We start from the raw sequence: 27792 nt of genomic DNA, 5'->3' as shown, positions 1-27792 counted from the left end.
TGGGCTCTCGGATGGCCAGGCAGCGGTCGGTTTGCCAACCGATGACAGTACATGATACAGCCGGAGAGCCATCTGGAAATGGGGGCCTTTGAGAGAGCCTTCCCCTGATTGACAGGTCCAAAGTTCACAAAAAGTTGTGACGTCTTCCGAAAACACTTCGTGCGGTCCACGTAAAACTTCAGCGCTCTAGCCACATCCAGCGAGTGCAAAGTCCTTTTGGCCGGCGACGAAGGCGACGGGAAGAAAACAGGCAACACCAAGGGTTCGTTGAGGTGGGAGTCCGACGGCACCTTGGGCATGAAGGAGTGGTGCGTCCTGAGCACTAACCTCATGTCGTGAAAATTCAAGTACGGGGGCTTGCAGGAAAGGGCCTGGATCTCTCCCACTCTTCGTGCGGAGGTGATGGCCACAAGAAACGCTGTTTTCCACGACAAGAACTTCAACGGAGCCGAGTGCAGAGGCTCGAACGGAGGTCCCATGAGCTTGGTCAGCACCACGTTGAGCTCCCACGCCGGGGCCGGAGCCTTCACCAGCGGGAACGATCTGAGCAGTCCCTTCATGAATTCTTTCACCAGACGATGAGACCACAAAGACGTCCGCCCCGTGGTTCTGGTGTATCGGGAGATCGCAGCAAGATGAATCTTGATGGACGCGTGCGCCAGTCCAGCCTTGGCCAGCGTCAGAAGGTACGGCAGTACCTGAGGAGCCGTAATCCATAGAGGGTTAATCTTCTGTGCGTGGCACCAGACAGAGAACCTCTTCCATTTGTGTCCATAGCATTTAAGAGTTGAGGACGCCCTGGCCTTTGCAAGAACCTCTCTGCAGTCGGCCGGTATGTCGTATCCTCCAAACTCTAATGCTGCAGGAGCCAGGCCTGCAAGTTCAGCGACTTTGGGTCGTGATGGAGGATGGCGCCTCCTTCCCTGGAAAGAAGATCCGCGTCCACTGGCAGCTTGATTGACAGGGACGCTGACAAGACCAGAAGGTCCGGGAACCATATCTGCCTCGGCCACGCAGGTGCGACGAGGATCATCCTGCACCGTGACCTATTGAGCTGGTTGATGAGCCGGATCAGCAATGGCAATGGAGGGAACGCGTATAGAAACAGGCCCTCCCAGGGGAACGAGAAAGCATCGCCCATGCTCCTCGGCTGGGGAAACCTGCTGGCGAACCTCCGGCACTTGGAGTTCGTCGCCGTCGCGAACAGATCGATCTGGGGTGTGCCCCACCGTCGGAAGAGGCGGTCCACTAGATCCTGTCATAGTTCCCACTCGTGGCACGAGCGCAGCTCTCTGCTGAGCGAGTCGGCGATGGTGTTTTGTATCCCTGCCAGATGAAACGGCACCAGAAACATCCCTTGGGCGACGGCCCAATGCCACAGATCCTACGCCTCCTTGGACAGGGCTGGGGACCTGGTTCCGCCCTGCTTCCTGATGTAGAACATGGTGGTGGTGTTGTCGGTGAAGATCCTCACCACCTTGCCCTTGAGGGACAGAAGAAAGGACCTGAGGGCCCAAAACACTGCACAGAGCTCGAAGACGTTGATATGGAGGGACTTCTCCGTCGGAAGCCAAAGGCCTCTCGCGTGCAGATTTTCGGTGTGCGCTCCCCACCCTTCCAGGGAGGCATCTGTGGTCACTGTCTCCTGGTGGCCGGGGGTCTGGAAGTCCATGCCCACCGTCAGATGCGCGCGGGTGCCCCACCACCGGATCTCTCATCGGAAACTCTCGTCAAGTGTGATCCTCTCCTCGAAGTTGACTGTCTGGATCCAGCACGCGTCCAGGAACTCCTGCAACGGGCGCATCCGGAGCCTGCACAGGCGGATGAGATATATGCAAGAAGACATAATTCCGAGGAGGGACTTGATGGACCGCACCCTGGCCGCGTCCGCAACCAGCATCCGCTGCACCTTGCCCAAGATTGCCCTCGTCCTTTCCTCCGACGGAGAGGCCAGAAGCGACACTGTGTCGAGCTTCGCTCCCAGAAACAGTGCGTCTTGCGCGGGCACCAGGTGGGACTTGGCGTAGTTTAAGGAGAATCCCAGGTCCGTGAGTAGTTGGACGGTCCTTGCCGTGTGCTCCACGGCGAGCTCCTTCGTCTTTGCTCGGATGAGCCAATTGTCCAGGTAGGGGTAGACGTGGATCCCCTCTCGGCGCAGCTGCGCCGCCACCGGTGCGAGGCACTTGGTGTACACCCTGGGTGCCGACCTCAATCCGAAGGGAAGGGCTCTGAACTGGTAGTGACGCCCCTGGACCACGAACCTGAGAAACTTTCGGTGTCCCTTTAGGATGGGAATATGGAAGTAGGCATCCTCCAAATCCAACGAAGACAGGAAATCGCCCTCCTCCAGTTGACCCAGGACGTGTTGGAGGGTGACCATCCGGAACTTCTGTGCTGATGAATTTGTTCAGTCGTCGTAGGTCCAGGATGGGACGCCATGCTCCCGTCTTCTTCTTCACGAGGAAGTATCTTGAGTAAACTCCGGAGCCCCGAAGCCTCTTTGGGACAAGCTCGATGGCACCCTTCTTGAGCATCGCCTTTACCTCCAAGAGAAGTTGAGGGACGTGATGTTCTTTCCTGGCCACAGGGGGGACGCGCGGGCACCTCTTTAGAAACTGGAGCGCGTGACCCTGAGCTAGGGCATCCAGCACCCAACGGTCGGTGGAGATGGACTCCCACACACTGACGAAGCTCGCCAGCCGGCCTCCCATCGGGGTGCTTCAGTGGGGGCCCGACCCCACGGCCTGTTCAGTCCTGCTTCGACGAGGCTTTGCGGCCTTGTCCTCCTTGGCGACGACAGCGGGGTCCGCCTGACTTGCCTCGTCCCCTGTAAGCTTCCTGTGACGACGAACGGGCCGCTTGACGGTAGGTGGAAAATCCGCTGCTGGAACCTTTGGAGGCACCCTGTTTGCGTCCGCCGCTCCAAAAGGGCGGCCGCCGTTGCTGGAGAACCCCAAGAGCCCGGGCCGTCTCTGTGTCCGCCTTGATGGCTTGAAGGGAATCGTCCACTGTTTTCCCAAACAGGTTGTTTCCGTCGAACGGCATGTCCAAGACTCTGGTCTGCACGTCCTGACGGAAGTCGGTAGCCTTTAGCCATCCACGCCGCCTAAGGCACACGCCGTTGCCCAACTGGCGAAATCCAGTGTCAGCGATGTCCGTCGCAATCGTAATGGCATGGTCCGACGCCACCTCTCCTTCCTGCAAGATCTCTAGGGCTTCCACCCTCTTGTCGTCTGGTAGGAAGTCCAGCAGGGGGGCCAGTTTGTACCACAACTCCCTGTCGTAGCGGGCTACGATAGCCAAGAAGTTGGCCGCCTTGATCGTCGTCGCTGCCGACGAGATGACCCTGCGTCCCATCGTGTCCAATTTCTTTCCCTCGCCGTCCGGTGGGGAGGTCGACGTAGAGGCCGCGCACCCCCGCTTTCTTCCTGGCCGCCGCGGAGACGACCGAGTCCGGGGTCGGCTGTGCCCGAAGGCACAAGGGGGCAGCGTCCGGTACTTCTTCTCGTACCGATCCCTTCTAGCCGGCGTCGTGGATGGGTTCTTGAGGAGGGCGAGGCCTTCATCCCAAATATCGTCCAGTAGAGGTACAGCGAGGACCGTCTTCCTCTTGGCCTCGCACCGTTGATAAAGCAAACCTTCCTTCTTCTCTTCCGGGCAGAGCTGGAAAAGCTCGGATGCCCTGGCGATCATGGAGTGAAACGATGCAATCTCGTCGGGCGGGGAAGCCCGGGTGGGAGGTGACGACGGGAGATCCTCGTCGTCTGTAACCGGCGCTGCCGTGTCAGTCCCCGTATCATCCCCACGTGTTGTGGACGGGGAGGAGGGCTGAACAGGGCACAATGGCTGAAAAAGAGGTGGAGGATGAATCCTTCTTCTCTTAGGGGGAGGGCTCCCAGAAGGGCCAGGCTCCGGGTCCCCCGTCGGGAGCGGTTCCTCCGTTGGTGGTAACGGCAGTCTCGTCCTTATCTCTGAGCATAAGGACTGTATAGCCAACAAAATGGCCGCCGAGTTGTCTTGCGGCACTGTTTGAGGGGAGTCCGACGGGCGGTCAGGAGCCCCGTCGGCACCCTCAATGTTTTCGTCGTCTCCTACGTCGGGGTCCCTCACGACGGGCTGGTCTTCTTCCACGCCAACGCCGTGGCTTAAGACTTCGACCAGCTCCTCCTCAGAGGTTGAGGCCGAATCCACGACGACCTCCTGCCCCCCCTTTTTCTTCTCCGTCGGAGGTTTCACGGGGCTCCTGTCGATGGGCATGAAAGAGGACTCCCTCCGCGGTGGCAGTGAGACTCTGGGCCCCGAGGTCGCCACCACTGGTGTAGCCTCCACAGGCTGAGCCAGGGCCACCGCGACTGTCTCGATAGAGGCCTTGGCCGGATGGATTAAGGCTTTCACCACCTTAGGTGCACTCACCGCCTTCTCTTTGGGGGGAGGGTCACCGCCTCGCTCCCCCTCCGATGGGGCCTTCAAGCTCGACCGGGGTCTCTCCAGGAGCTTCGCCGGGTGCTCGGCCTTCCTCTTACCCGAGCCAGAGCGTTGGCTCGTGGTTGATGGAGCCGGGGAGGATGCGCCCTGCCTGGCACCCGTAGAGCCCAACCGTTCGGCGCTCCCGGTGCCAGCGGACTCGCGGTGCTTGGCCTTCTGTTGGACCCCCGTCGCCGGGGCACCCTCAAAGGTCTTAGAAGACCGCTCGGACTTCTTCTTCTCGCCTGACGGGCTCTTTCCTTCCAGCCAGTTGGAGAGACGTTGATGGCGTAGACAAATCCGACAAGGGTCCCCGTTGATCGGATGAAGAAACGGTGGAGCTTGAGGCTCTTTTGACCGAAAAAAAGCGAAATTTTTTGAGAAAAAACGTGAAAAAATAGCACTAACGCTCAAGAGCAATAGCGCGAGGATCCCAACACTTGAACGTGCGGTAAAAATCTGAAGATGGCTGCCAGAGGCGGGGCTTAGGTAGAGGGCAGTCATTGGCTGTGGTCAGTATGACGCAGAGATCAGTGATTGGTTACTACTACGAAAGACAGATCAGAAACGAAACTGATACTGATTTTTCTTTACCAAGGATTCCCAGCCTGACGACGGGGAATATTCATGAGCATGTGAATCCATGCCAGACCCCATGCTGGAGAAGCTTGCAAATCCAGCTCATGTGTTTTAAACTCTTTAATTTCTTATTTTGGGTCCTGAATTAAACCTGTGAAATAAGATAGCATATGTGTGTATTATCATCACTAACATAATCCCTTTACATTGCTAAATAAGCAGGCTTTTATTCAACAATTTATTTTTAAACTGGCCATTGTTTTTTCTGTCTTTGCAGCTGTAATCATTTGCTTGAAGCAGGAGTCTTATCTAAAGTATAGATACATTTACACTTGACCTGGGTCAGAGAGTTAATGTGTCTTTGAACTGCTGAGCCTGGATACACTTTGCAAGAAATAAATGTGTGTTCCCGGGCGAGTGAAAATTAAGTTGCTTCTTGATTTCTCTGAGAGCTGGTTTGACTGGGTCCGTCATTCCGGATTTATGGCTGGTTTTGGTGGAGTACAGTGAAGTATCCTGGGCATGACAGGGCGTTTTGAATCACAGTGGTCTCCGAATGAACTGATGGAATTAGCGGCAAAACAGCATTTTGAAAGGGTGAAAAGGTTTAATTTTGAAGGGGATTTTTCACTTTTGCAGCTAAGCAGTGCTGCCTGTTCACTTGATTCCATTTATAGGTTTCAGAAAACACTGGCACATTTTTTCAGTGTCCCCCCTGGTTCCATTTTGCCTGAAGTGTGCTAGGCAGGATGGTGCAGCCAATTTCTTTTTGTTGTTTCCAAAATGCAGTTTTGCGGTCCTGGTGCGCACAGGAGCCAGCGCAGCCAGGTTGCGGTTTCTTCCACAAATGCAGCTTAGTGATGAATGCCGTAGAGTGGGTCAATATATCCTACAGTACGTGACCTTTGGCAAAAGATGCATACAATTGGCATTTCTAATCAATTGGATTGCTAAATTCCATAATACTTATTTTAGTATATGTATAACCATTGATGGTGCTTTAAGTGAACCTGTGAACTCATATCTGAGTAAAACAAGGTTGAAACTATGCCGCAACCCTATTCAATTTATATCTGAGCGACCTAGATGAGATATGGAATAATAATGATACTCTCCCTGCTCGTCTATGCTCGCTCAGAATTCACTGTAAATTGCGAATGTTTTTGGACTATACATACAGATTTTATCTAAAATCTAAAACCGAATGCATCGAAAACCAATATTATGATTTTTAAAGCAGGTAACAAGAGACCTTTGTCAAGCCAAATGAAAGATATATTTCAAAAATATTGCAAATTGTCTGTCAAACAGTTATTGGGATTTTTAACGCTAAAGGTCGAACCTGTACTACTATACTCATTGGACATATGTTTGTATAATTTAAAAAGTCACCTGAATACATTGCAGGGAAAATTGATGAAGTCAGCATTACAGCTATCCAGTGCCATCCCAAATTGTATTATCCTGCATGAGTGTGGTCTGATTTCATTAGGCTGCAGGGCGGAATGGCGTGCCTTGACAATATATAGTGAAATTACGAATCCCCCGTAAACTCACTTTACCAAGATCTGAATACCATGATTAAGGGTTGTAGCTCTAGCTCTCTCACGACATTTGGCAAAACAATGAAAGCAATTTTAGACTATCTGGGAGTCTATCAAATTGATTTGCATAGGAGACCTGGGTATGTAAAACTCAAATTATTTGAGCAAGATTGGATTGCCACTATTGAAGAACTTAAAACCTTTACTACATACAAAGAATATGCAAAGTATCATCAGAAAATCCTTGTTGCTCGTATTTATTAATTTTCCCATGTAATGTTGCAAGGAGATTTTACATGAGATTTAAATTGAACCAGATCCAAACTTTGGAAAGAACCAAGTATTGGGGAATCCCCCTAAGAGGGTATCTGTAAAATAAATGGTCACCTCCCAAATTGTACTGAACATATAGAGACGTTAAAAATTTAATACTGGAATGTTAGCATTTTAAAAAGGCCCGATCAATACATTTATAGAGATTTGTGAATATCGAATTCACCGACTGTACTGAAAGCTTGTGGAATCGATTAATGCTAGGACAAGAGAAATCACTAATATTTGCCCTTGTAGCATTTTTAAAGGAGATTGAGGATGAACTAATCTTATTACAAGCATGACGAAAATATTGATATGTTTTAGCATCCATTGGCGGTTCATATGGTGTAATATGATTGTTTATCGTGTTTTAGAGATGTAATTTGAAAGACTTTCTCTTCTTTATTTTCAAAAAATGTATATTCAATGGATTTCAAATTATGATATCGTAAGCATACAAAGAAATGTATTTTGTAAAGGTTGATGTTTTATTTAACCAAAAACAAATATAAAAATAAATGAAAAAAAGGAGTCTCTGCAGGTGAGTTGTGATGCAAGCCGGTTGGTAGATTTTCTGCGCAAAGATAGTTTGCCACCAAATATGTGGAGCTTAACCACCCGCTACTTTGGTGTGCTACTCAAGACTGCTTGGTAGATGATATGTGCAGTCCTGAACAGTATCCTGGCCTGGAGAGGAAGCTAATGCAGTTCACGCAGATTGGGGGCGACTGTCAAAACTTCCATTCTACTTTAATAAGAGGTGCTGCAGCGCGGTGAACAGATTTTAAGCAAGCAAACTGTGCAGCTGTGAGCCCTGTCAGGAGAGTATTGTCCCCCTTTTATGTGCGAAACTACAAGGGCATGAAATACAGTTCGGAAGTCTTGAAGTGGGATGAAGGGTTTGATTTTTCACAAAGGGGAGAGATTTGGAGCCAGATAGTTAGGGACTTCTTGGCTATGGGTTTCTGGAAGGACAGGCTGCTGTCAATGGTGAAGCCTAAGGACTTTGCGGAGTCCAACAGTTGAGGATAAAATCCTTCTAGGCGAATATCATTGAGCCAATATTGGACACATTTTTTAGCGGGTGGACCGATGAGGATGAATTCAGTGTTGCGCGCTAATTACTCATGTAAAACAGAGTATTGTCTACATATTGGTGAATGGCTATATTGGGATCTTTGAGGAGAGTACACATAGGCTCCATGTAAAAGTTAAAAAGGATTGGTGAGAGAATGGAGCCTTGAGGGACACCGTAGGAGACGTGAAGTCGGTTAGAATGCAACAAGTTCATCTGGACGGCCTGAGAGGTAGGATATAAACCAATTGAGGACAGTGCCGGAGAATTTCAGCCTGTCAGCAAGGAGATCGAGAAGGATGCAGTGTTAACAGTGTAGTCGAGACAGTAAGGACGAGGAGGAGACATGAGTCACCCTTAGCCATGATTTGGAGGGCATTATCCACCACCTAGATGGTGGCTGTCCCGATGCTACACTTGGGGCAGAATCCAAACTGATAGTTATTTAGGAGATGGAGTTGTTCGATTCTGACGAGTAAGGTTTAGCAACTTCTTTTTCCAAGATTTTTCCAATACACAGGAAGTTCATAATGGGCCAGTAGTTGGCCACGTCATCTGGATCTAGGTTTGTTTTTTTTCAAAAGAGGTCATGAGACCAGTCTTGAGGGTATCCGGGAATTACCCTTCTGGTGAGGGAGACCATATTGATGCTGAGGAGCGTGTTGAGCACCAGGACCGGCAATTGTTTAATGATGGCGGCTGGGATTACAAAATTAAGAGAATGAGGTAGGTTTGAGGGAGGCAATACATTTCAGGAGATCTGGGGGAGAGAATTTAGTTCAAGGGGGGCAGTGTGTGTGCTGGGGCGCAGGAAGCGCTAGTACAGTGAGGTTGATTCCATGGCCTCAGATTTTGTAAATTAAAAATACGGCCATTACATCGCATTTCTCCCGAGTTGCTGGTACCTCAGGGTCTGGTGAAGGTTTGGTACAATGCTTTACTACTTCACAGAGGGCTCTGCTCCTGTTCGAGGCTGCTGCAATGGTGGCGTATTAAGCAGCTTTGGCCTCGGCAATCAGAATCCTACGTTTGTGCAGAGATTTAAGGTTGGTGAGGTCTCCCAGGTTGTGTTTTGTGCGCCACGGATTCCCTAGTGCTCTAATTGAACATTTATTGGAGTCTATCTAGCTGAGGGAGTGGGGGATTTCAGGATATTGGGGATAGTGGGATTGTACCAAGGGGCAGATGGTTCGGTTTTAGCCCAGCGTGGGTTCAAATCCAAGGAGCCCAACTGCCTAGGGGAGTCAGTAGTAGCAGATTATATCAAGTGCTGCTTGCCAACCATGCCCACACAGTACAACAGCCATCAGTGACGTATGGCCTGTGCCGATATATCATGAAGGTAGACAGAATTAACCCCTGTAGGGGGGTAGGTGTAAATGTTGGAAGGATGCACCTAATGTGAAGGCATCATGAAGCAGGACAGAGAGATTCACTTTTCTTAATACAAAATACTTTATTGGTCTTTATTTGATATGATAGATAGGCCAGTCTGTGTCATTAAGTTCAACTAAAAAACGTGTGCGTCCAAAACCTATACTTGCCCTCAAAACAAAAGCTATACAATCTGTAGGGATGTCAGCACTAAAAGAAACAGTGCTCAAAGCAAAGTTCTGAGCTACTTCCAGCTCTGGTTTGTTTTCAGCTTCACGTTTCCCCAAGTTCAATACAGTCCCAAAATGTCTCAAGGTTCCCTTCCCAAGTTCAACACAGTTCACAGAAGCCTCTGGGGTTCCCTTGCCCAAGTGTAAGGCTGCTTCTCCCACATAACTACTATGAGCCTCGTATGCTGTCAGTTTAACTTTGTAATCCTCTAGGCTCTTTAATGGCTCAAATAAATGCTTTCCTTCACTTCAGCAATTGTCATGCAGCATAGCCTTTGTATCGGTTTTTTCTCCAGTAAGTCTACTCGGTCTAGGCGTAGTTGTCGGACCACACGGTCCACCCATTACAGGTCAGGCAACCGATAACCATTGGCACATAGTGATGTTCTTGGTTTTCCTTGTCCAACACAGGTCTTTTCCCTGGACCTGTGTCCGTCATTCACATTCATTGTAGCTTTCACATTAGCAGTCTCTTGGCCTTGCCAAAACTTGTATTCCAGTCACTCTGTGGTTTTTCCTAATGCCCAAAAAATGTCCTAATTTTCTAAAAAATAAATAAAGGAGATGAACAGTGGAAATGCAGCCAGCAGGTGGCAAGTGCTAGAATTCATCAGATAGGGTATATCTGATAAGTGCAGAAGAAGAGTGGGAGGGGGACTGTGGGTACAGATACAGGTCCCAGTGCAGGGGTGGCCCAGAGGCAGTGCAGGAAGGAGGCATGGTGAGCAGGTAAATGGGCCAGAAGGTCAGAGCGGTGGCCAGGAGGACAGTTCAGCAGGAGAGAGGAGGGGTAAAGGCAGAAGCAAAGTGGAAGGTCTTGAGGTGCTTCCGGAACCAGAGATGGTTCTCCTCAAGTTTCAATGTGGCCGGCCGGCTGTTCCAAAGGGAGGCCCCACCCGATGCCAGAGATCTACCCCCAGCTCGATTCTTTGAAAAACGACTGACCCTGAGGGAGTTAGAAGTAGAGGAGCATAGGGCTCGAGAGGGGAGGTATTTAAGGAGGGATAGTTGAGGATTTTTGGACCCAGGCCCCAGTATACCTTGTGGACAATGCAGAGGGTTTTAAATGTAATCCTTGCATCCACAGGGAACCAATGTAGGGATTCAGAGCTGGAGAGATACGATCCCCGAGCTTGAGGCCAAGGACAAGTCTCGCAGTTCTGTTCTGGATTAGTTGTAATGGGCGGAGAGAGTGGAGGCAGGTAGATTTAGAAAGCGGCTGTTACAATAGTCCAAGCTAGAGAGAACCCGAGCTTGGGAGACAGTGAGCTTCTAAGGGAAGTAGAAGAAAGGCAGAGTACCTCTAAGGAGGTGCAGTAAGGTTTCTTCTGGAAATACTGCCAGCTGCTTCTCAGTGTGTAAAGGAATGTTGCACCAAGGTGATACTGTTAGGTGTAGAGTTGACCTTTGTGCTTGGTGCATTCCATTATGTTGTGCAACCTATGCAACATACTCCTGGTTTCTCAAGTACAGATTTTCTCTATATATTTATTTTGGGATGTGGTACATATATCTGTTATTGTTTCATGTGCATGTCTTTGCCTGTTGCAGGATAGAAAAATGTAAGGTAACCCCTGTGCTTTTGTGCAGTGTGAAGGCTGTCCGAAGTCCGCAGACAGTCGCACGGTCCTCTGACTTTGTGGCTAATACCATGGGGTGAGGGGGGCGGTATGTTGTCAGGGACATGAAGAAATTGGTTTATAATGTTGGTAACAAAAGTGTTGGGGGTGATTAGGAGATTATGCAAAAACTACTTAATGTATGAACTAATGTACTTCTGTAAACAAAACATATTACAGTGTTGTTCTTAATAGAGGAAGGAAATCATACATACACATAAGAAATGGGTGCAGCATACACTGTAGATGTAGAATATTTTTAATCTGGTAATTTTGCTTTGTACAATTATAAAACCTACCCTTGCAGAGTTTTCAGTAATGGTAAGTATGGAATACATGGGTAATAAGTCAAGACTTACTACATGTGTGTTAGCACAAATAATACATATAAAGACCCACAATGCATACAAGTTAGAGGCACATACGGGCAAAGTACAACAAAGAAGACAGAAACATCAATACAAAATGTCAACAACATTGCAGTTCATCATGAAGTACTTAAATGATTTGTGTGTACAGACTGCTTATTGGTCCATATCTGTGCACCAAGAGCTGACAGCAAACCCTAAAGAAAGTACTCCTACAATATACATGAAAGTTAACATCTTGTACATGTATTGAAACTTTTCTATTTAAACATTCTTACAGTCAATGAAGAAAACCGGTTGACTTTCATATGTCAGTGAACAAAACCAAGTGACCCAAATTTCTGAGGTGATCGGTGATGTCATCAATGATATATGATATGATATGCCATTTATAACTCGCCTATATATTAGGCCCTTCACTTTACAACGGGGACTATGGAGTATTAAAAAAGGATTTCCTTTTCTTTCTTTTTTAACTTGGCTTCTTAACGGGACTCAGACATTTTCTGGGCCCCAGGTAAGGCGGTTTACACTGGGAGAATTCCTCAATCTGCCTCATCTAATGAAGTTCATTCAACAGGGCACTAACACAGTGATCCCATGCAGCTAGTCATACCCTTGTACACTAAGCCTGGAACCCCATATTCTCTTTGCCACAGCTGCTGCTTTCACCATCATGGCAAAGCTGTTGGGCACTGGTTCCGCAAGTCAACTGACCGTAATAACCTTCTACATCAACTAAGCTTCCACCAGCCGAGTCTGCTCAGAAATCTCCCATATAGCCAATTGCTATGGGTTAAAAAAATTGTCAGTGACCCAGAGGATTGTATAGCTCAACAACTTGCGATTAAAGAAAAATTCCTAGCACGAGGTTACAAACATTAAGAACTTGACACAGCGTCAGCCAGGGTTAGCACCCTGACACGTGAGACTCTAATGTCCTCTCAAGATCCTAAAAATAAGAGGGAATTTAAGTCACCTGTGTATGTATCCAAATTCTCTATTCAAAGCAACAAGATTAAGAAAACCATCAAAAACACTGGGGGATCTTTAAAAATGACATCAGGGTACAAGGTTTATTCAGCGAGCTACCAGTGTTTGCCTACCAACCCAGTAGGAATCTCAGAGATGAATTGGTACACACAAGACCGCCCCTCAAAGAGCCTACAACTCAACGAACTGGAACGTACCCTTGTCTACATTGTATTAACTGTAATTCAATAATTAAGGGTAATGTCATCAACCACCCCAGGACAGGGAAAAAGATTCTCCTCAAAACCTACAGAACCTGTGACAGTATTAACACTATTCATGGCATCGAATGCCCGTGTGGAAAATTCTACGTCGGACAATCCACAAGAACGGCCAAAACAAGGTGGAATGAATGCCGGTCTTGCATTAGGAATGCAAACAAACTCGGCTGTATCACGTCACTGGGTTGAAAATGGACATAACCTGACAGATAAGATTCGTGATTTTGGAAGTACTTACAAAAAACAATCCACATGAAGACTTGAGCCAGCGGCTCAACCGCAGAGAGACTTTCTGGATCGACAAGCTTGGTAGCCTAACTCCCAATGGAATCAACGAAGAAATTAATTATCATTGTTTCTTATGATCTTGTATTTCTACTGCTTGAATTGTTATGTTCTTTGTTAACACTGTACAGAAAGTCATCACTGCACAGTATTCTTCGAACCAATAGATTGTGGACCTACTGACTGCCTTGCTGTATTCCCTGGACACGTTGTCTGGGACCCAAGGTGCCATCTATTGACGACACCACTCACAGCAGGGGTGTATATCAATGTATAATGTTGAAGATAGACACAAATATTTACTCTGACTTAGACTACTTTTATGAATCATCAATGTCATTGCTGCACATACTGGACCATGCGTCTAGGATCAATGGTGCCGCCCCATGACGTCACCAACGGCAGCAGAGTTACAACATTAACACTGTGCCTTATTTCCATACATAGTCTTTTCACCATTCATCTGTTACTGTATTTATTCTCACAGGTTACTACTCTGTTGAGTTTTTATCTGAGTATTTTTTCCATTTAACTTTAATGTTTTTCATTTTTATAACACTATAATTCCCCATTAGCACACACAAGACCAGATAATCATCCTAATGGAGCCCATTGGCTTGATTACAGTCTCCAATTTCGACCGCGCGCCCATTCGGGCTGCTATGCGGTCACGCGATAGCCGCAGTCTCAATCGAGCGGCAACAGGAGAACTCCGCTACTCCCGTGTCACGCACGTTAAGCTTGTTTCACATCACATTTTTTACTTTAAACATGGATTTCAACCCTTTACAACTTTGGATTTCTTCTGGTTTCAGCCAACACTTTTCTGGCTGCTGTTCTGCGCTGATTTCTATCAGGCAGCTTTTGACCGCACATGGCCTCCATGAGCAAACCTCGCCACACACTCTGCATGCAACCTATCAATCTCAGGTAAACGTTTCTCTCATTTGGCTTTACTATCTGATACCTACAGTATACAGGGTCTTATGATGGTTATTATTCTTCTCTTTTCTCCCATGCTCTCACCTTATCCATCCACTTCTGAAACTACAACTGAATGGTATGTTCCTAATTTTGTACAATATTGTATGACACTTATACGAACTTGAACTGTTTTTTCTCCATTTTGTGAACTTGTATGTATTATCTTTAGACTGGCCCTGACAAAGGAAATCTATTTCCGAAATGCATTGGAAATTTTGGTCTGATTGATAAATCAATTGTGGCAAATTCTTCCTCGCTAAGAGTATATTAGTGACTTCTCATTCTTGAGACTATTATTTTTGATTAAATTGTTTTGAAAAAACAACCAAACCTCAATGTTTTTATCATTTTTCAACCAAACATCTCTTTTTTACTTGAAAATTGAACTCTTAGTAATCTTAACTAACGATATACCCAGACTGGGTTCTATAGAGAGCGGCTCTGTGACCTAGTATTCCACTTGGTCTCCTGCTTCACATGTATTTTGAGTTTGGGTGTCTCCAAATTCGTCGCAGCCAGATCCTTTTTGAATATTTAGATATAAATTGTTTGAATGAATCTTCTTTTTGCTTAGAATTCTGAACACTTGCGCTACGTGGTTTTACTATCAAGTGGTGCCCACTCATTTCCCTTCTTACACTTACACAGTGATCCCAGGCAGCTAATCATACCCTTGTGTACACGAAGCCTGGAACTCCATATTCTCTTTGCCACAGCTGCTGCTTTCACCATCATGGCAAAGCTGCTGGGCACTGGTTCGCTCCTAATCTACTGCACTCAAAACATTTTTGCAGGGCTCTCAATTCCTCTACATACCTCATCTCCTTAGGTAGGCCAGACCCCTTTTTTCTTTGAGCCGATAGCGGGCAACACCATTTTTTAATGTTCCCCAAACAAGGGGAAAGACAATCTATTGGATCTGCAGAATACCAACGTCCAACAATTGCGTTTTCCTAGCCGGTGCATGTTTCTCTGCTCAGCTATGTCTGTCAGGTCATCTTTTACAAGCACTCTAGTTTAGGAGGCTCTGATAATTGAGCCAGAGGTCCAGAAGAAAATGCCTGCCATGCATCCCTCCCATCTCTGCCACAGATATTTTTCTTTTCTATAGCTACACCTCAACCCCCATTCATATAGCTTTAACATTAGAACTTCAATACATCATAATTTTCTACTCCACTTATAAAGTTAATGACCTCGTACAACCAGTATTAATATTTTCTTTAAAAACCTAAAACTGATATAAATACTGTGGTCACCTTTTCTATACAAAGAGGAAACAAGGTAAGTAATTTACGAAGGGCTGTATGCTTCACGCTGTCCAGTCAAATGGTCGAATATATTTGATCGAATGACAAATTGGTCGAATCAATTTGGTCGAAAAAAAAAGGTCACATTTTTTTTTAAAGTATTTTTTTTTGCTCTAGTATAGGTAAAAAAAAGGTAAAAAAAAGGTGTTTTAACACCAAAAATAGGGGTTGTGGGGGGGACACCAAAAATGGGGGTTGGGAGGGGGGGGGAACGGCCCAAAAAAAAAAAAAAAAAAAAAAAATTCGACCATTTTTTCGACCAAATTTATTCGACCATATTGTAATTCGATCAAATGCATTCAACCAAATGTCTGGTAACCATGCTTCACTGCTTTATTAAATAGAAATAAAGTGGCTGAAGTCATGATTGGTTATTAAACGAAGAATTGCTTATTACAAGCAATTAACCAATTACTTTACAGACAGCAGTATTTGAAGGAAGATATTGCTGTTGGATTAAGAGAACAGGGAACGGACTCATGGTAAAGTTACTGCCTTATAGGTATCCCTCCCCAAATAGAAAATGATTGCCACGCCCACATACTTTCTATACCAATAGTGTTCTTATGCACGTGCTTAGTACCACCTCTACAGACCACCTCTACACACTAAAACTAAAAAGACTCACAACATGGTGGTAAATGCGACAGTCACCAAAAGCACAGCACAAAATAGGGTAGCCCATGTGTGCAGTAAATTGTGTAATGCAGAGAAGATGCAATTTAACGAATGTATACAAATGGTACGTTCACTAAAACACTGTTCAATACTGCACAAGCTCAAAGTAAAGGAAAATCTTACTTTATGTCAACTTGTGGAGACAACTGTTGAAGTCTGGTGTAAGAAAACATCCATGCATAGCTCAAAGCTGTAGGGCAGTGTTTTGGGAGAATGTCTTGCTTCAGAAAACTGGAAAGACTAAATATCCATGGATCTTGACCCTGGGTTATGTGAGCAAATATCCACGTGTGTGATGGACTTACAACATCAAACTGATGACTGATAGGGGGCGAGCTCCACTCTGCTAGTGTTTGTAAATCTATTGCACTTGGACAATAGAGTAAAGTTGTCTAAAAAAAGAAAAAAGAAAAGTGTTACTATCAAGAACAGGAGTCAGAGCAAGTAAGGTCAACCAAACAATTTCAAAGCAAGTCGTCATTATTTACTGTAATGAATAAAAAAAAGATACTTTTAATTAAATCTGATCACCTTACTTTTTCTGAATATAAAACCCAGTCTCAAAGAAACAATTACATACCTTTGATATTTTTCTTTCTGATGTATTCTCCTCCAACAGATTCCTCACCCTGTATGTAGATTCACAGGTGTCAGTGGTCTTCGGAAAATGTTTCTCCAGCAGGGGGAGAGCCAGACGCCCATCGGCACTAATGACTCCACAGCCCGAAAGCAATGCCACCAGGCATATATGCTCCGTCATCTCAGTTACAAAGTTTTATTTCAACTGCTCAATAGCAGATCGAATGTAAAATTGAATGTACAAGCTTCCAATAACTGGGGCAGAAGGGGAAGGCAATGAGTGAGATGTGGGAGGAGAATCCAACAGAAAGAGGAATTACTTACCATAATATTATTTCTATGGATTCTTCTCCCACAGATACCCCATCTGATAAATATCCCATCCAGCTTCGCTGCTTCCAAAAATATTTCGACAGTGTAGTGGACCACAACTCGGCTGTCCGTCATTCTCGGTGCTCGATCGCAAGGGGTCTTATATACACTCAGTCACGTTGCCACAGACCTCAATCCACCCCCCCCCAGCCCCCTACCCCCCCCAAACCCCTGAGCTCGCCACGCTGCATAGGAAAACAGAGAACTCCAGAAGAAGTTAAAACAATAAGCATCCAATGGAAAATATCCTTTGACTGTGGTGACCTGAAGGCCTGGTGAGGCCAGTGACAGAAGGAACTCCATCAATGGAGTGGTAGGTTAAGAGATAGGGTCAATCTCGTGCTCCCTGCCTCAAACCTCCTCCAACTGCACGCATAAAAATATCTTGTAGATGGTGTGCGTGGAGCCAGCAACACCTCGAGCACCTCCTCAGAGGTATCCCAGTTATCAGATCTCATCCTCAAGAGCCTTGCATGTAGGTTAAGGGATTCCAGGCTACGGTGAAGCACCCGGCCTTCCGACTGGGTTAGGAGATCTGGCTGCCGAGGCAACTGAAGAAGTGGGCAGATGGTTAGATCAGGGTTGCTCGAAATCTCTCCAACATCCTCAGAACCCATGAAATATCGGGGGGGCATAGTGGAGAGGGAAGGTCCAATCCACCAGGAACGCGTACCCCAGTGTACAGTTGGCTGGGAATTCCCTCAAGCAAAACTGTCTGCACTTCCTGTTGTGCTCTGCCCCCGCCAGATGAACTACTGAGACCGATATCCAGTTCTCCAATAGCTGCACCGCCTCTCTGCATAGGGGGCAGGAGTGCACGCCTCCTTGCTTGCTCAGGTAGTGTTGTCCGTCAGTCAGGACATGCTTCCCCTCTGGAGACAGTTGAGATCCCCTGCCACAATAATATTAGCCTTACCAAAGTCTGACTTCACAATAGACAATACGCCCCCTAACGTATCCAAGAATGTTTCAAGTGTGGAAGAAGCCGGTTTCCAGTAAACATCTACCACCATCACCCACGGGTTCTGGATGTCAAAATTAAGTTGGATTGCGCTGGCCAAGATGCCAATTTCGTTCTCAAAGATCACCTTAGCGTTCTTCACTGAGCTCTTTTTAGATGCGATCTAAAGTCCACCTGCTGGTCTGCCCAGTGGTTTTTGAATTGCAGGTAGAAATAGAAGGCTTTACCATCCATTGCCTATCGCATCCACCATCTAGGTTTCCTGGAAAATCAAAATATCCATTTTACCCGAAAGGTGATCTTTAACTTTTTTGGCTCTAAGTGCTGGAGCCCCGCGTATTCCAACTCACCACATGCAAGGCAGACTGACTAAAGTTGTCTTGACCCCAGGCCTATAACTCGTCAGAACTGGGGCCAGAATTTTGGGGAGGGTAGCCAACACATTATCTTCCTTCTTAGATTCTACCATGTCTCTACGGCCCTCTGTTCTCCGATTCCTAGAGCTTCTTTCTTGATTCTGGGAGTTTGTTTGTACAGGCCCTTGCCGTAGGGTTGTCTCCTTCAGGTTAAGTTCAGCATCATCTTTGACCACCTTTAGGTTTTGTTCTTCTAATGCCCCAGCAGCTTTTAAAATTGCATCATAGGCCCTAGTGGAACTCAACCCTAATTCAAACATGTAGCCGTTTTTTACAGTCAGGGAATTTGATATAGTCTATGTCCCCCGAAGCAAATAATTACAAGCTCTTTATTTTCTTGAACTCTCCTAAGATCGTATTTCTGCTTAAGGATTTATAGTGATTATTCTTTCATGTAGATTTTAACCACAGTCTAGGAGCTTCAAAACCGGTTCAGTCCTCCTCTTTTTGTGACCTTTGTGCCATTTTACTGTCCCATTGAAGAGTGGACCCATTTTCATGCCGTACAATCTTTTTCGATTTCCCTGCACCGTTGCATATCCCCTGGATTGTCTGGAACTTTCCTCCTCCCTTTTCGGTTGCTAGCTCATTGGAGTTAGTTGGTTCACTTGCGATAACTAAGCTTGCTGCTTTCTTCGGGGCAGTTAGGAACATCAGCGCTATTTTCAGTTTTGCTCCTCTCGCATCCGTGTCTACACTCTTGGCCACGGATCTTCTCTTAAATGCCTTATTTTGTGTGAAAATTGGGGCGTTTCATTTTTGGGATTATAATGTCCCCCTCTTTTTGACAAAAGTTTTGGCCTGAGTTGGAATAGTGCTCTGTCTACATCCCTATACTCTCACACAAAATTCTGGGGTCACTTTCAACTGTTCTCTGTTGTTGTATCTTCACAGCTACCTGAACTCTGTTTGGTGTCAGCAGAATATTTGTCTGTAGCCCCAGCTCACTTGCTAACTTAGCTGTTACTTTGTTATGGGTAACCTCTTTTGCCATATCTGGTTGCACTTCAATATTCGCTGTATTGATGTTATTCACAAAGTTAAGTATTCCTGCATTTTTGACTTTTTGGTTTTTCTGATTTTTAGTTTTTTTCCCCTTATTCTTTTTGATGTTTTTCTGGGCACTCTTTTGCACCTTTCCTTTCTTTTCGTTCTCCACCTCCTCTTGGCATTTTGGTTACACGCAACAATCCAATCCGGATCTGCGACGACCCCCGTTTCACCAGTAACTTTCTGAACTTCAATGCTTACACTCCTTTCCCCGGATTCCAGCACATGGACCTCCACCGCATGTGCCAATCGCATGAATTCCTCCAAAGTTGATTCCGACAGTGGGGTATCATTGCAAATATTTGAGTTCTCGGTTGGTTCACTCAACTCTGGCTCTTATGGACCAGACTGCTGGTACTTGGTCTGCAGTAGGTCTCGGATTTGGGATCATGACGTAGCATCCTCCTTTCTGTTTTCCAGGGAGTCTCTGGATAGAGGCGATATCTGAGCCCTGCTTAGCCACTTCAATTCGTATGTCATTTATCAAAGGTGTAATGGAAGAGATGATTGTATTCTTTAACCCCACTAGTGAGGAATCACATGTGGCTACTTCGTCCATTAGTTCGAGAAGAATTCCGGCTTGGCTTTGAACCTCCCCTTTTAGCAGTTTGAATACTGACACCAATGAGTTCAGCACAAAACTTAAAGCCTTTAGGGTTGAGTGGTCCGCCTGGTGGTCTATCGGATTCTCCTTCTCTCCTTCAAAAGCGGATTTCCCCGAATCCATACCCCCATTATCCTCTAAGAGGTCAGTATGAGTCTCCAGCTCCTCTTCCTCATTTTCTGTGCTCGTTAGTCCTCCCCGCTTCGGGACTTCAGTATGGCTTGAACTGGCAGACCTTTTGCTTACTTCCTCTGCTCTTAAAATTGGCAAGCCCCAACTCCCCCCTCGTAAATCAACCACATCATTTGAGCTTTTGTGTCTCTTTTTTCCAAAGTATTCTTTGATCTTCCTTTGGATATTTTTTGTTGTAACCATATATTTCAACCCTCGCCTCCATTGCTTTACAATGGTTGTCTTCCCAGTTTGAGTTGCTTTTATTTCGGTCTCTTGCGCCGGGGTTCCATGCACCAATGCTACTATGTCACCGGCGGCATGATTTGCGTGATTCTTTGATCTCCAGTGGGTGGGGACCCCAGTGTTGTTGAGCTCACCATTGGAGCTACATATGAACCATTCCAATTTGCTCCATTTGCTAAATCCAGAGCTACTGTCCTTCTCAGCTTCATTTTATTAATGATGATCAGATTATATTAGGAGGGCTAGAAGGTGATCTGTCTGGCCTCCGAAAACGGATCTGCTGAGATTAGCCCTGCCTCTTTGGCCACTATATTGTGACCTTGTGTTATAACCAACCCAAGAAACTCACAAAGGAATGCACTCTTGGGCACTTTAACCTCCTTTAAGGTACAAAGAATGTCCCTCTTTTGCAGGGGCCCCTCGCCCCGTTTTTGCCACAATCCAATGACAATGGCCATTTAATACGGCATTCAACCCACTGCTTTTGATCTGGCAACGCAGGATCAAAGGGTAACCCCCGCAGTTTCCCGCTTTCAAACTAGGCGCACCCCCTTGAGTTAAAAGTCCCCTAGATCTTACTTGCAGGTATTTGGGCTCTCACCTGTTAGCCTTGGCGCTGCCCAGCTCCAGCTCTGCCGGGTTCCTTTTTCCTCACCTTCCAAGATCCTTAATCCTGCTACCTGAAGCGGCACTGCCAATCACGGATCCAATTGCGGCAACCAGAGCCGTGTGTTAGGAATCAGGGTTGGAGGAGGTGGAAGAAAGTGCAAGGGCTCAGGAAACGGCCTATGAGACAATAAAACTACATTACCCAGCAGCCCTGGAAACCTTTTGCAGTTCTGGGCGTGCGCGTGTGTGGCCAGCTGTTAGTAATTAGGACAGCTTATCAGGGGCCAACGGCGCAAGGCAGGTGGGGCTTATTTTGTTTACTGGGCAAAGCCATGCCAGAGCGTTAGGAGAGCGTCAGCTTGGAGGACTGCAGCAACGGACAAAACATACGGAGGTCGGGGCTGGGTCCTGTAAGAGTCTTTGTGCAACTGACAAGGGAAAACGCAAGCTGCAGCTACGAGCGATGAAAGATTACGTCCGGGAAGGCTTGTGAGCTTCCCGGACGCAAGTTAAGTGTTTTTCCTTCTATGCTATTTGAACTCCTCGACTGCAATGTTAGTGCTATTTTGTGGTTCCGCTGAGTTCTCCAGATATGGCAGTTCTGGCGCACGCTGTATTTCATGAGGCGCATGTTGCTTAGTTAGCGGAAAAGTACTGTTACGAACAAAACGCCTGGAGTGTAGGGGCGTCTGCATGAGGCGCTCTGGTGGGGCGCATTGTCTTACCGAAAACACAGTGAAGTAACTGTGGATGGCAGAGTGAGGCAATTAACGACAGTCCAAAGGGGCTAGGGTTAAACTTAGTTCATGTTACATGTTCCGTGCCTGTGCTATGACTTTAAACTTGTTTCTGTGACATGTGTGCAAACGCTTGCCCATTGGGCCATGTGTAATGTTTTCTCATGTTAGGGAGTATATCCCTTATGTATGTTTCATCTCGCTTGCTTCTATGTAGTTCAGTCCATGGTCTGTTCCTGAGTGCCTGTATCAAGGGGTACTAGAATTATTCCAGTGCTTCCATGTGTGTACTAGGTGGATTCTGGTTGTGCTGGAAGTAGGACTATGATATATGTTACTGTGCCAAGATTTTAGACAGTGTAGGGTTTTTTCCTGTTACTTCCCCGATCCTATCCACATTAGGTATTTCCCTAACCCTCTATCCGGTATTCCCATTACCCCCTCCCCGTCCACAACCTCCCCCTAACCCTCTTTCCCCCATTGGCTGCCACGTGGTATCCTGTTGGTATATATCAGGTACGTGTGCCAACCACGGGTGGAGGATCGACTTCATTCGGCTTCTGTGGTTCGGGGGAGAGTGTCGACACTTCTCAACCCCATTAGTGTATATAAGACTTTGACACCGTGTTAATATTTCTTCAGGGATTGTTTGCTATGCTCCTCGATCCAATAAACAGCGTTTTCCCGCAGCTACTGTTACAGTTTACTGCCAACTGCCAAGTCCAATATTCCACTTTTCGCTCCACTTCGCGCGATACTTATTAAAATCCCCATAGAAAATACCCCCCACTTTCCAAAGCCCCACCACAATGAAGAACATTTTCATATGCAGCAACATATCCATAATCAAAACAAAACTCCCTCACACAGTAGCACTCCTTTGTAGAACCTATTCCAAAACTCTCACCACCCGAGTATTTAAAAATGTCCTTCCAAATCATAGATGCAGCCGCCGAAATAACAATGGATTACGCCCCATATAATCTAGACCAAAATTGATCACTCCTATCTATGTAACAAAAGCTGCATACCCTTTTATATGGTTTATGGTCATAATACCGAATTAATAAATCTAAAAAAAAAAATCTCGAAAAAAAGGCTGAAAAAAAAATATTGAATTTTTTTTATGACGGTTTTTTTTCGAAATGGGGGGGTTCCTCCCCCCCAATCCCCCTTTTTTCTATTTTTTTTTATTTTAACCCTTTTTTTTAACTTACCTGGCCCAAAAAATACATATAAAAAAAAAAGATTTTTTTTTCGGCCTTTTTTTCGGGATTTTTGTTATTCGAGATTTTTTTTTGGGCCTTTTGACCGACCACCCTTTTATATATCGCTTTATAAGGGCAGGGCATGCTGTAGGGGGTGACTTGATTCAATAGCATTTTGGCACATTCTGCATACACCTATATTGTTTACCTTTTTGTTCCATATATTGGTGTAGTAGAATAAAAACGTTTACGTTTAACTGAGCATAATTTAACAAGATACCCACGTGGTTTAGAGACAGTAAAACTCGAGAGGAGTATTCCAAATATCTTTTTCTTCACAGCGAATGCATCAATATTACAAGACATATCCCATGCGCTGGCCGCCTTTTTAATTGGGATCCGCCTCCAAAATGTCGTCATCAGGACCTAGACCCTCTAGGTATGAGGCAGCACTATCAACTTAGAGTACAAATCGGTTTGTTTCCTTGTCTTTCAATTTAGAACCCAGTAATTTTAACAAGCTATTGGAGTTAAAGTTACATTGCATTATTTTTACAAAGAGAAGAACCCTCTGTACTTGCCACATAGAATGACACAAACTCTGCCCGAACTCCAGTCCGATCACCTCTAACAGTACCCCTTGAGGCATATTAATGACAGTACGTAATATTTTGGCCTCAATGTGATTTAACCAACTGACCTGACATACAAAACCACTATCACATATAGGATACCAGAAATGATAGCTGTGCAATATATTTCTAATAATCTGTGTACAGGTTTTGTCAATATTTGTATATGGTGTAAAGTGTGAACCTTTCGATTTGAATATAATAAACAAATAATATAAATGTAATGTTTTACTCTTAATGTTTTACGAGTTACAAACACTAATTTAGAAGTGTACTTTATTTCGATTTGTACAAATTGGTCTTGATCATTTTTCTGTTTACAAGTGGCTGTAGAGGCAGGTGCAGGATACCAAGTTAATCATCTAACAGCCCGGGGAAAAAGAGCAAAGCAGGAGGAACAGTTCACTGACTAATCAAGGGAATTTATCCTTTCTCCCCAAGGGACAGCCTGCCCCTTTGAGGCTAGGGAGTGAGCTCACTCCAAAAGAACCTTCCGGGGGTGTGGGTAAGTGGGACCTCACTGGTAGAGACTCCCCATTAGGGGAGAAGGACTGCCATTCCTCTCAAACTACCCAATACCTCTCCGGTGATGGCATACATGGGACTGTCTGAGATGCTTAACAGCAATAAAAACCAAGACTGGGTTGAAGACAATTTTAACATGCACCATGTGTGTCTCTTTAAGGACAAACCAGCTGAGGTTGGGGAGAGAGAATCATACGGCAGCAGGGAAGGCCCCCTGGAATCATAATGCAAACAGGAGGCAGGGTCATTGATAGTCGCGGAGTCTGCGGAATTCCGAATTACGGTACTTAGTTCTTGAATATCACACTCTGAGGTACTTCCAACAAACATGAAGGGTTTACAAGCTGTCATTGTAAATGTGCATCATAAAATTGATTGGAAACAAAGAGCAGTAGTGAACATCTAATGGAATCCAGCTTGGGTCGACCTGGCTACATCCCTGTAAAGTTTGTCTGAACTATTATTAAAAGTACGTTTAAGGACTCACCAGAGATTCCTCCCAATTTATCCCTGTGCTCAAACGCTGCATATGAAAACGGAAGGAGGCTAACTAGCCTTAAAAAGCAACTACGGCATGTAAACCAGCTAGTTAAAAACATTCCGGCCGCCGAGGCAACCAGTGAGGTGGACAGATCCAACGGTCCAAGTGCCATGTCCTCCTCGCCTAATCTGGGGAGATCAAGATCATGGTCGCTCGAAACCTCTTAAACCTCATAAGAATCCAAGGAATGACGGGGATCGGAGGGAACACGTAATGGAGAGGGGAATGTCCAATCCACCAGAAACGTATGCCCCAGTGCACCGTTCTCTGGCAATTCCCTCGAGCAAAACTGTTTGGACATCATGTGCATCTCGGGAGGATAGCTCGGGGGCAACATGCTCACCTTGGAAGCAAGACGACACGGAGCAACACAGCTTCGAACCCCAGGTCTGCACTTAGACACCTCTGGGTATTAAGTACGTTATAAATAACCTATCATACCTATCATGTTGGCTTACGTGGCAAACAAATCCACTCATGGGGTAACCCAGAGGGCGTAGACCTCTTCCAGGACTTCCTGGCACACTTACCACTCATGTGAGACCATGCGCTGCCAGCTCAGAGCATCCGCCAAGCTATTCACTGCCCCAGATGAACTGCAGAGATCTGATTATCAGCCATCAAGTTTGAAATGGTAAAGAGCGTTGTATGCAGTTATTTTATTGCCATTGCATCGCAAGCTTGACAGACCATTCTTAATTTACTTTCATTGAATTGTGTTATTCCAGAGCATTAGACTGGATAGAACTTGTAATATTGCACGTACCACTTTTACAATTCTAATCTCTGTCAAAAAATATTTATTTATTTAGAACTCATTGAATTACCTCATTTTTATCTAGGAATTGAATCTCGGATTGTGCATGTATTGATATATTAGGGTGATTATTGGTATACATCTAGGGACTTATCCCTCTCTCCTCTTTTTTAACAAGCAGTAGACACTTCCTATTCTGTTCTTACCCCCAACTGCAGTGGGGGTGATTTGTTGTCATGCACTTTATTTGTGTATATTCAATATGAGTTGTATATTTATATGCTGTTTTACTATGTATTTTGCACTATTTGTTATGCGGTTTGATATGTGATTAATAAAGATATGCTATTTTTATATTATCCTTGACCTGGCCTATCCCCTTCTTGGTCCCTTTTACTGATGTCCAATTATCTCGCTTTAACTGATTTAGCGAGTTGTACCATGTGACCCACCTTTTCCTTCCAGTTTTTTTAGATCCGATTATCTAGCAACCTGAACCACGGTTGTATCGCTTCTGTGCAGAGGGGTTGGGAATGCACTCCACTCTGCTGGTTCAGGTAGTGCATGGCCACCGTGGTGTTCGTCAGAATCAGGACATGCTTCCCCTTGAGCGATGGGGTGAAGGCTTTCAGGGATAGCCTGATGGCTCGCAAATCCAGCCTGTTGATATGCCACCTAGCTTCCGATGCAGTCCAAAGGCAGCTCACCTGCAAATCCTTGCAGTGAGCGCCCCAACCCTGCAAGGACGCATCCGTGACCACTCGGGCTTGAGGCCAGAAGGTTGCCCCAGCCAAAATATTCCTGCGTGTGTACAACCAGCCGAATCTGCAAACTACCTGGCTGGACACCCTCCGAAAATCTGAGATATGTCCCAGATACTGAGACCACGGGTCTCTTAGGAGCCACTGATGGGATCTCATGCGCAGTCTGGCCTCTGGCACCAGGAAAATGCAGGAGTCCATGAGGCCCAAAAGGCAGAGAAAGGAAGCTGCTGGTAAGGTGGCGTGGTTTCGGGAAACAACTGGACCATCTGTTATATGTTGTCGGCTCGCTCCTCGGGAGGGAAGGCCTTCCCTGCCAGAGTGTCTAGGACTGCCCCGATGAACTGGAGCCTTTGGACTGGTGTCATGTGGGACTTATTTAGGTTCACGGAGAAGCCCAGCCTGTGCAGTAGCAGACTGGCGTCTACCAAGCGAGACAAAAACTGTCCCGCTGACTTCCCCCGGATGAGCCAGTCGCCAAGGTAAGGGAATACGTGGACTCCGGATCTCCTGATCGCCATCAGCTTGGTGAAGACCCGTGGAGCAGAGGTCAACCCAAAGGGCAGCAGTTTGAACTGATAGCGCTTACCCCAATGAGAAGCCACAGGAATTTCCTGTGCTTCTGATGTATGGGCACATGGAAATAGGCATCCTGTAGGTATATGGACACCAGCCAGTCCTGAAGTTTGAGAGTGTGGAGAATTTCTCTCAACGTCGCCATACTAAATCTGTCTTTTCTTAGGAACTTGTTTAGAGCCTTGAGGTCCAGAATGGGACAGAGATCTTTTTTGGGTACCAGGAAATACTGGTAATATATCAGCCCGACCCTCTCTGATTGGGAGGCACCTCCTCCACAGCATCATTCGACAACAGGGCTCTCAGTTCTTCCTGGAGCTCCTGTCCCAGTTGGATCGTTGATGGGGGTCTGTTCAGAGGTTTTCTTAAGAGCAGACAATAGGCTCACCAAATTAACTGCAGGACCCAGGCATCAGAGGTTATCTCCTGCCACTGAGACCAATGTCCTGCCAAACATCCACCAACCAGTACGTCGTGGAAAGGGAATATCAAAGCGGCTTCAAAGGCGCAGTCGCCCCAGCCGCAGCTGCTGTCTGCCGGCCTTTAGCAGCTCCTCTGCCCCTTCCGAGACAAGAAACATCTCTGCCCTTGCCTGGCTTGTGGGAGCTGTACTTTCCTGCCATAGGGCACATAGCTCCCATAGCCTCTACCTCTAGAGGCAAAACCGAAGGCCGGCTTAGCCGGCTGTACAGCGAGATCCAGCGACTTAGCAGCAATTTTAGACTCCTTAAATTTCTCCAAAGAGTCATCCGCCTTCTGTCCGAAGAGCATTCTCCCCCCTCAAAAAGCATGTCTAGAAGGCGGTTTTGTACATTGGGCGAGAAGCCGGAAGGTTTAAAATAGGCCTGCCTTCTCATAAATATTGCAGACCCCATGAAGCGACACAGTCAGCAATATCCATGCCAGTTTGTATGGATTGCTTGGCAGTTTCCATCCCATCCTCAACCAGCTGTATAAATCCGTCCCAAA

The 27792-nt window shown here is 46.2% G+C and overlaps 1 protein-coding gene across 6 annotated transcripts in view; it reads right to left on the bottom strand.

The window, feature by feature from the left end:
• Window positions 1–27792, bottom strand: part of FRYL (FRY like transcription coactivator) — a 3055992-nt gene that overhangs the window by 2031828 nt on the left and 996372 nt on the right. For all 6 annotated transcript variants that reach the window (XM_069631694.1, XM_069631695.1, XM_069631691.1 and 3 more), the window contains one exon: window positions 16202–16470. In XM_069631694.1, the coding sequence (XP_069487795.1) occupies window positions 16202–16470 (269 nt within the window). The remainder of the gene's footprint in view (window positions 1–16201; window positions 16471–27792) is intronic.

The sequence above is a fragment of the Ambystoma mexicanum genome, chromosome 6q (genome assembly GCF_040938575.1).
Source record: "Ambystoma mexicanum isolate Mex_15411 chromosome 6q, UKY_AmexF1_1, whole genome shotgun sequence".
Lineage (NCBI taxonomy): Eukaryota > Metazoa > Chordata > Amphibia > Caudata > Ambystomatidae > Ambystoma > Ambystoma mexicanum.
Note: the sequence above shows the minus strand (reverse complement) of the source record. Positions and strands in the feature narration are given on the sequence as shown.